This window comes from Erinaceus europaeus, chromosome 20 (assembly GCF_950295315.1).
Source record: "Erinaceus europaeus chromosome 20, mEriEur2.1, whole genome shotgun sequence".
Taxonomy (NCBI): Eukaryota; Metazoa; Chordata; class Mammalia; order Eulipotyphla; family Erinaceidae; genus Erinaceus; species Erinaceus europaeus.
This window is the reverse complement of record NC_080181.1, coordinates 11397443-11407210: the sequence shown is the minus strand read 5'-3', so window position 1 is coordinate 11407210 and position 9768 is coordinate 11397443. Positions and strand designations below refer to the sequence as shown.

Here is a 9768-nt window from a genome sequence, read left to right as displayed (position 1 = left end):
GAGGCAGTGAGACACCAAGCACTACTTCACAGCTTGTGAAGTTCTCCCTGTTCACAGTGCTTCCATGTGGTGAGGTGGGCTTGAGGGTGAGTTCTTCCATGTTGTAAAGTGTGTGCTCTAAGGCATGAGCCATCTCTGGCCCTCCACCCCAGTCCTTCTTCAAATACCTGTTATAGTTAGAAAGTGTTCTTTGTCTTGCTTCTCTACTTCCCTTTTAACCCCCTCCTCCCTCCTTTTATCTTCCATTCCTTCTTCTGCTTCAAGGCCAGGTCCTCTTCCCCCTTCCCTCTTTGCTCCAAGCCATAAGAGCTTGACCCCCGCACCCAGCCTAACGCCATGACGCCATGACATGGCTGTTTCACTGTAGTAAACACTTGGAGGTGGGCGGGGAGACCAGAGACGGGAGCTAGCTCTCCAAGTGCTGGAGCAGTCTTCTGAGTTTTGCAGCCCTTTAGGGAGCAAACCCTTTTTTATCTGAACCCTGACTTGACTTTCCTTAATGCTATGTGGCCCAGTTGCCAGGATGAACCCCATCTAGAACCGCCACGAAACTTGGCATGGCTTGACCCGATGTTTGGAGGCCAAGCTGGCGTGGTATGCAAATCTCGAGAAGGGTGGGCAGCCTTCGGGGAGGGAGGGTTCGAACCCTGTGGCTGGAAGCTCCAGAGGCGGCCCTGCACGGCCGCTTTAAGAGAGGGGCGGGGCCGACGCGGCCGGGCTGGGCCAGCCCACAGGCTCCCTTTCCTCTCAAATCCATTCAAAAATTACTCCGTGCAAATTCCCGCATCGCTCGGAAGGCTCAGAGTCTGGGTGCTGGGCGCCGCGCGGGGCAGCGGGTGCGGAGCTGACGGCGCTCGGGCGCGCGGCCGGGGCCTCCAGGAAGCGGTGTCGGCGGCCGGGGAAGCGACCCCCTCCCGGGCCCGGCCCGGCCCGGCCCGGCTCCCGGGCGCCCTCCACGGCGATGGCCGGCCGCTGAGCCGCGGCCCCGCCCGCCCCCGCCGCCCGGCATGGCCGCGAGAGAAGAGCTGTACAGCAAAGTGACCCCGCGGAGGGCCCGCCAGCAGCGCCCCGGCACCATCAAGCATGGCTCGCCGCTGGACGTGCTGCTCTCCATGGGCTTCCCCCGCGCGCGCGCGTAAGTGCCGGGCCCCCAAGCCCCCACCCCCGGCGGGGACAGCCGTGGCTCCCGGCCCCCCGGCCCCCTGGCCTCCTACCCCCGGCGGGGAGAGGAGCGGCTCCGGGGCACCCGGCCGGCCGGGAGAGGGCGCGGAGCCAGGCGCGCAGCTCCGGATGTCGCTCCAGGGCAGCTCTCTCCGCGGAGGGGCGGGAGCGGGGGTGTCGCTGCGCGCCCATTGATCGCGACGGTGGAGCGGGGAGGAGAAGCGGCTCCTCGGGAGGGAACCTGGGCGCTCGTCGGCGCTGACGGCAGCGCAGGAATCTGTGGGTGCCCGGGATTAAGGAGGGGGGGGCTGCCCTCCCCAGTCCTCTGTTCCGCGCTCCCGGGGAGGGCGGGGTGGCGCGCAAGTGGCTAGGTCCTGGTGGGGGCGGCCGGCCGGAACCCTGCGGGGGAGGCGCGTCCCACCTGGGTCAGCTTCTCAAGGGTGGCTATCTCGGGTCGGGGCGCAGGCCGGGGAGAGGGGGACAGCCCCCGCACCTGAGCCTGAGAGTTGGGCAAACTTGATGAGGAAGCACCGAAAGTTTTGTTTTTCCTTTGCCTCCCTTTCTAGGTGCTAATTCCAGGCTTCCCGCCTCAGTTCCTAGGCCAGCTCAGCTGTAAACTCTTAAAGCAGAAGCCCGATTTTATTTTCTGACCTAGCCTGCTGGGACAGGTTAGAGTGGCCTTGCTATGTCACAAAGTGGACTAATGCTTCTATCCCTAGACTGCCCAGCTATGCTCCCCCCCCCCCAGGTGGCAGTTATAGGAAGAAGATGGGGGGGGGGTGTCTCTGCATGGGTGTGTCAGTGTCACTCCCCCCCCACCCCCTTCCTGTGACAATGGCCTTCTGCAAGGCTCTCCTTAAGAGCTGGAGGTATAGGCCATGAAGTCTACTGGGCAGCGTTGCAGAATTAGCACAGTCCCTGTATCTGAGTTTTCTGAAATGAGGCCAGCGATAACCTACATCGCTTAATTCATGGGAAGAAGTACTTAACTCTTAGTGCTGTCATTCTTGCTTGTCAAGCAAACTGGCTTTCAAGAAACACCACCCCCCAAACACCACAACAACCACTGCAACACACATACACACACACACACACACACACACACACACACACACACACATACTAGTTCTTGTCCTGACTGATAGGGATGGTCTAATTTTCACTTGTGTGACCTAGGAGATTTCTTAACAGCTAGCACTTCTTGAGTACTTACTATTCCTGCTGTAAGCACTTTACTTTTATTTAAGCTCCTGGAAATGCCATGAGAAAGTTAACTATATGCCCATTTTGTGAAGCTCTTGTTCCAAACTGAAACAGTAAACCATGAATCTGGATGCAAACCCAGGCAGTGCTTGTGCTCAGCAGCTCAGGACTCCCATGCAGAACCAGTCTGTAATGAGTTATGTGGGTAAATGCTTAGAGCAATGCTTGGTCATGGTTAGCTCCTGTCTTCATTTCTGGGGATGCTTTAGCATATTACCACAGACTGAGTAGCTTAAAACAGCAGAATTGTATTCTCTCACACTTCTGGAAGGCAGAAGTCAAAAAACATTGTCCCTGGGCTAAAATCAGCTATGTGTTCTCCAGTGGTTCTTGAGAAATCTGTTCCCTGCCTCAGGTTTTTGGTGGTGGTTGGCACTCCTTGGCTTGTAGCCACCTCACTCATTTCTATTCTGTCTGTCTACAGGGACACTTGTGCTTGCATCTGCCCATCTCAAAACCAATCCTTAAGTGACATCTATAACCCTCCTCTCCTTTTTTCTTTCTTTCTCTTTTTCAGTAAGGTAACACTTACAGGTTCCAGGGATTAGGATGTCTTTGTGGGAGACTAGATTCCACTGGTGATTGTTAGCAGTGATTCTCTTGTAGGTGTGTGTGTGGAGTGGGAGACTCAAGCTTGCTGTTCTGTCTTCCTGAGATTCTCTTCCTGGTACAAAAAGCCCTTGGGGAGACTCCTGGGCTAGTTCCACTCTCCACTCAGACTTACATCTCATCTACCTCAACCCCAAAAGGGGCTGGTATGATCAGTCTTTCCCTTAATAACTCCACAGAACAAACTCTTAACTACCTTTTGGAGAGTGAGAAGAGAGATGAAGGGTATGAGACTGAGCTCCTGAGAAGTCACTTTCTTACACCTTAGGTGTGGAGGGGGCTTGAGACACTCCAAAGCAGAGAAAGCAGTGGTGGTTTCCTGAATCTGGGAAGACTTGGGGGTGACATCTCTGGAAGGGTTGAGAAAGACTGGACATCTGGAACATGTCCCTTTGGGGAGAACAGTGGTAGCTGGGCTGACAGCTCTTATTCTCCCTTTGGGTATAATGGGTCTGGTTCCATCCCAACCTGTGCTACTTTGTGGTGTTGGATAAATTACTTAGCCCCTTAGGGCTTTTCTGGGTCCCTCTGAGGGGAACAACATTAAATAAATGCAGGTTTGTTAAGTGCCTGACAGAAGAGTGCTGAGCAAGCAGGCAGGGCCAGCTCAGGGTATGTGCTCTCACCCACTGCTGCCACAAGCTGGGCCAGGTTTTTTCCAGCTTATCCCAGGATTTTGGGTGCTGGTTGGGAAAGATCCTGCCACACAGATGGGATTGAAAAAAACTGAGATGTGTATTGGGTGTATAAGGAAGGAAACTTTTAGGTTGCTAAATAGCCTGTCCTTTCCGTTATCTATTTCTGTGTCTATTAGCTAGATCTTCTCTGTTGCAAAAGTTCTAAAAGTACAGGTCTAGCTTCCCCAAGACCAGAATGAGGTTGGTGAGAAGGGAGAGGAAGAGTGTGTGTACCAAGCAAAGGCAAGAGAAGAGGGAGCAGGCTGGGTGTGTCTGGGGGGAGCTGCCTGCCTGGAGCTGGGACTGAGTCCTTCCTCCCCCCTGGGCAGTAATCCTGCTGGAACTGTGGTTTCCAGGGGAAGAGGTTCTTATCTCTGCTGCAGCTCCAGGCCAACTAAACTAATTGAATTTGAGGAGTCCTTGCTGATAGAACTCTGGCCTCTTGGTTTGGTTTGGTTTGTTTGAGGTTGCCTGTGGCTGGAACTTCAGTCCACAGCAAATGTTTCCACTGTTTCCTAATGACTGAGAGAGAGAGATAATATTGCAAAAGGACAAAGTGGCTGGAGCCAAAGGTCCAGTTCTGACCTTTGGAGCCTTTGACTTGAGCCCCTTCCTCTCCCCTCCCACCTTTCCCCAGAGTCCTGATCAAACCAGTATATGGCCAAACCTTGAGGAACATGCAGCAAGATAATGGGCAGAGAACAAAATGCAGCCTGGACACAAGAAAAGTGTGACTATGTGTTATTGTGCTGGGTTGGCAAGGGAAGGGGGAGAAGTGTGGTTGAGATCTCTGCCTTTTGCTGTTGGGTTGTACTCCCCCCCCCCCATTATTCTATAGGTCTGTCTAAAAGTGGGAGGGTGACAGGAGGAAAGAACAGGGGTGAGTTTGCTTCTTGCTGTGGACAGTCAGCTGTGTCAGTCATGCCTCTGGCCAAAGAAAAAGCAGCTCAAGGCGTCCCACAAAGTCCATGAATGAAAGTGTCCTGTTTCTCTGGCCTGCCCAGGCTTACCTGGAGGTTGCCATTCAATCCTCTGTGAGTAACAGCATCTCTGATTCTGGGTGAGAGCTATGGCTGCTGGCTCAGGGCCTTGGGAAGGACAGAGAAGAGTGGCCCTTAAGGACTGCAGGGATCTTATAGGTACGTGGGACAGGAAAGTGTCAGATCTACTCATTGGGGCATCCATGTGGCACTCCTTTGAACTGGGATGTTATTTAAAAGAAATTTTTTATTATCTTTATTTATTTATTGGATAGAAACAGCCAGACATTGAGAAAGAAGGGGGAGATAGAGAGGGAGAGAGACAGATACCAGAAGACTTTCTTCATCATTCACAAAGCTTCCCCCCTACAGGTGGGGACCAGGGTCCTTGTACACTATAACATGTGCACTCAACCAGATGCATCATCCCCTGACCCTCTTGTGCTGGGATGTTATTGTGCAGTTTAAATATTGTTCTCACTTGCACTAAATATCTTTTTTTTTTTTTGTACTAAATATCTCTTGATCAACACAGTAGCTTGTGAGGTAAAGCCCACGATAAAAGCCTGGGTTTGTGAATGACAAGTTGGGCCCCAGAGTCACTTGGGGACTTTCCCCACATGGGGCCAGGTCCTCACAACAGCCTCAGGGGAAACCACAAGTCCAGGAACCTGTCCAGACTGGATCAGGAGGAAAGGCTTCTGTTTTCACTTTATTGAGGTTGACATTATGTGCACTCAGTGAAGCCTCTGCCATGACTGATCCCTTCTGACAAGTGTGTGCATCACAGAATCATGTCCATAAGACACAGCGCGTGCCTGCCCCCCCCCATAACTTTCCTCTTGTGTCCTTGCAATCAGCCCCTTCTCCATACCCACAGTCTGCTAGCTGTCACTATAGGTTAGTTTGCATTTCACAGACTTTCTAAATGGAAGCAGACAGTGCATGCCCTGAGCCCAGCTCCCTTCCCTTCTTTCCTGGAGCGCACTCTTCTCCAGACCTCTGAGGTTTGCCTCCTCACTGTGCTGAGCAGACCTTGATTGGAAGGTGCTAAGAGTGGCATTAAACCCTTTCACACAGCTCCTTTGAAGGCTTCCAAGGCACTTCACCCCGCCCTCGCCCCACTCCACCCCGCTCCCCTCCCTTGGGTCCCTAGATCACTTCAGAGGTGAGACACAGATTGGTACATGCTCACTTTTAAGTCCCAGACGCAGCTCTCGCAGGGAAGTGCCTCTGAGAGCAAGGAGCCTTCTGCCTCTTTTCCCAGGATCTCCTCACAGCCTGCACCTGCCCTCAGCTGCCCTAAGTCTTACCACTTCTTGCTTGCCATGGGGATGATGGTTCTGAGCCCAAGTGCTCCTTTGTGTCCTGCAAGCCCTGCTTCTGCAGGTGATGGTAGAAGTGGGGCCATCTGCTTGTGCAGCCTGGAACTGTGGATGCCGACACTCCCTGATAGACAGAATCTGACCTTGGCAATTGAGGCCTCTGCCTCCTGGGTGACCTTGGGCAATTTACTGACTGCTTTAGGCCTCCGGTTCCTTGTTTGACATATATGCTTATATGTACACATATATGCTGTGTACTGGGTTTAGGTGTCATTGGTGCAAACAGGGAGCCAGTAAGGGAAAGGGTGACTGAGTGCTGCTCCAGGGCTGACTGCTCTCTGCAGGAATCCCTGCTTCTGGCCCAGGGCTCCCATTGCCCCATTCTCGCTGAGCTGTGGGCGTAAGGTAGTGAGCCGGGAGCCGGTGCTTCAGCCATGTCCTTGTGGAGTGCCAAGCCCAGGGAACATAGACCTGGGGCAAGCCCAGTGCTGGTCCAACTACTGAGTGGAGAGTTGGGGGGTTGGAAGGCATGACCTGTGGTTGTCTTCTGATTCGCCACAAACTACTTCTCTCTGCCAGGACAGCATTATCAGGCAGGACAGAGCCCTCCCTGCACTAGCCCTCAGGATGGAAAGCCCTTGTCTGACTTGTTGAAAGGTTCTCCTGGGGGCCACTGGTTGTGCCCAAGGCAGATGGGAGAGCCTTTGCTTTCCTTTTCTTGGAAGATGGCAGAGTGGCTGGCTGGCTGAGTGGAACAGAACTGCCAGTCACCCAGGCTCTGTGATGGATGACTCTGCTTTCATTATTGATTACCATTTTGCTAGTGATCAAAACTGAGTTTTTAATATCTACTTATTTATTCTTTGTTGTTGCCCTTGTTGTTTTATTGTTGTTGTTATTGATGTTGACATTGTTAGATAGGACAGAGAGAAATGGAGAGAGGAGGGGAAGACAGAGAGGGGGAGAGAAAGACAGACACCTGCAGACCTGCTTCACCACCTGTGAAGTGACTCCCCTGCAGGCGGGGAGCCGGGGACTCGAACTGGGATCCTTATGCCGGTCCTTGTGCTTTGCGCCACGTGCACTTAACCCACTGCGCCACCTCCCTGTCCCCTGCTATTTATGGGGATGAGGTCTGTAGGCAAGAGGCTTCAATAAATATCATGCAGCCATCCTAGTCCTCACAGGACGAGCAGTGTTCTGCTGAATCCTGTGCGGTTCTCAGGAGAAAAGTCGCATGCTAGGTCCAGGAGACAATGCAGCAGACTTTCATACCTGAGACTCTTGAGTTCAGTCCCCAACATCATCTTAAGCCAGAGCTGAGTGGTGTCCTAGTCCCTCTCCCTCTTTTTCTGTCTCATTAACAATCAACATATGTAAATATAGATGTATTTTTAAATGAAGAGTGTTGAATTCAGCCCCTCTCACTTGTTGGCTGTTTTGACTATTTATTCTTTCCTTTTTCCAAACCTCAGTGTTCGCAACACTGTGATAGGGTTTGATTCTAGCCATTCCTTTCTATCTCTCTCCCTCCCTCCTTCTCTCTCTCTTTTTTGAGGTATAATTCTTTTATTTTTATTTAATTTTTTCTTTTGCCTCCAGGGTTATCGCTGGGGCTCAGTGCCTACACTATGAATCTACTGCTCCTGGAAGCCATTCCCCCCCTTTTGTTTTCTTTGTTGCCTCTATTGTTATTGTTGTTATTGTTCTTGTTATTATTATTGTACAGGACAGAGAGAAATGGAGAGAGGAAGGAAAGACAGAGAGGGGGAGAGAAAGACAGACATCTGCAGACCTGCCTTACCACCTGTGAAGCAACCCCCCTGCAGGTGGGGAGCCGGGGCTTGAACCAGGATCCTTACGCCAGTCCTTGCGCTTTGAACCATGTGCACTTAACCCACTGTGCTACTGCCCAGCCCCCTATGTTTACTTAGTTTTATTTTTAACTTGTGATTTAATATTGATTTACGGAAATATGAGCTAACTGGGGTATAATTCCACACTGTTCCCATCACCAGAGTTCTGTGTCCCCATTTCCTCCATCGGAAACAGCAGTAGTTCTCCCAAGGTCACAGATACGGGTTGACTATTATTTCTATAATGATATCTATTTTATATATTTGTCCATTTTTTCTATATTACTGCCTTCTCTTCCTTTTTAAGTCATACCTACATCATATCTTCTGAATGTCCTTCCTTTTTTCCTCTTCTCTCTCTGGGTCCTGATGGAATCAGAGTTCAGAGCCCTCTGGTCATCTTCTCCTAGCATTTATCTGTCCAGGGATATGGACCAAAATTCTTAACCAAGTGCAGAAGGAGGAAGGTCTGCTTCTGCCAAATTCTCTTCTGTCTTTAAAGAAACTCATTTGGGCTGTTGATTTTCTAGAGAGTAAATAAGCAAAAAAGAAAGAAAGATATGAGGCAATTATAGCAGTCGGGAGTCCTTTAGCGAGTATGCAGTAGTATAATTTTCAAATTGGTATATAATGTGCTTCGTTGCGAAATACAGTCACAGTGCTGGTGGAATGAGAGAGGAGGTGAGCACCTGAGCCGGGGTCCCGGGGGATGCAGTTGTCCACAGGCACCTTCTTAATTAAAGGACAGCTTCCTTTCTGCAGTGTCACCAGCTGTCTCGCTAGCAGTTCCATTGCGTTCAGTTGCCCCGGGGGAGACATAAACATTCTTGTACATAGAGCAGCAGTGGCACTGAACTCCACCAGGACCAGAGGGTGATGCTCTCACCACTCTGGATGAGCTCACCACCACAGCGGGAGCTGACAGCAGTGCCTCCATCACAGCTGGTCCGGTTTGGGAAATGCCAAGGGGAAGCCATGGCACAGACACCAGAGGCAGCATTTGTTGGCCAAACCTTCCCTGCAAATCAGGTAGCAGGACTGTTTAGAGCATTGCTTCCATCCTGGCTGAGCCTCTCGTTCAGAAATATTTACTGTGAGCCTTCACTCTCTAAATGTTTATTCTTTTATCTCTGACAGGAAACACTTAGGAAGAAAGGAATCAGCCGCCAAGGACTGCTTTTGTGTAGAACGCATTTAACTGTGTGTGTGTGTGTGTGTGTGTGCAGACATGTATACACACACACACACACACACACACACACACACACACACACACACGAGCACACAGCATGCACAGTGGAGCCATGCACTTCATCACCATGACCTTGATAGCTGCTGGCCTGTCCCCTTCCTCCTCTTCATTATCAGATTTCGCCCATCCTGGAGAGCTCAATCAGCCTTAACACATGCAGCTTCCCTTTGATTTGCTTTCTTTCCTCCCCCAGCCCTTTCCTCTCCTGTCTCCTCTTCTCTTCTTTCCTCCCTCAAGCCTCATAGGGCATTTCCTGGGTGTCTACTCCATGCCAAGCACTTGGTAGGGTTTTGACTATCATCTCTCTTCTGCAGGAGCCCAGTTTTCCCCGAGACAGATGTCTCTTGACTGGGCACAGGGACTCTGCATGTGTGCAGCCCCAGGATAGACCTCTAGCACCACTTGTACCAGAGTGGTGATGTGGACTCCCTCATGCCTTCACTCACATAAAATAAATAAAGTGGCATTTTTTTTTAAAGATGCATAACAGGGCTGGGAAGATAGCATCATGGTTATGCCCCCCAGTTTTTTTTTCATGCCTGAGGCACCAAAGGTCCCCCATTCAATCCCTAGCACCACCATAAGCCAAAGCTGAGCAGTACTGTGGTCAAAGCAAAGCAACCCACAAACAGTCAATATGCTATC

The 9768-nt window shown here is 51.2% G+C and overlaps 1 protein-coding gene across 2 annotated transcripts in view; it reads left to right on the top strand.

Moving 5' to 3' along the window:
- The first annotated feature begins 758 nt into the window (after nt 1-758).
- UBASH3B (ubiquitin associated and SH3 domain containing B) overlaps nt 759-9768 on the top strand; it is a 127836-nt gene continuing 118826 nt past the window's right edge. Inside the window, exon 1 of one of the 2 annotated variants that reach the window (XM_060179880.1) lies at nt 759-1135. In XM_060179880.1, the coding sequence (XP_060035863.1) occupies nt 1084-1135 (52 nt within the window). In that variant the 5' untranslated portion in view covers nt 759-1083. The remainder of the gene's footprint in view (nt 1136-9768) is intronic. The other variant, XM_007528964.2, reaches the window with a different exon arrangement.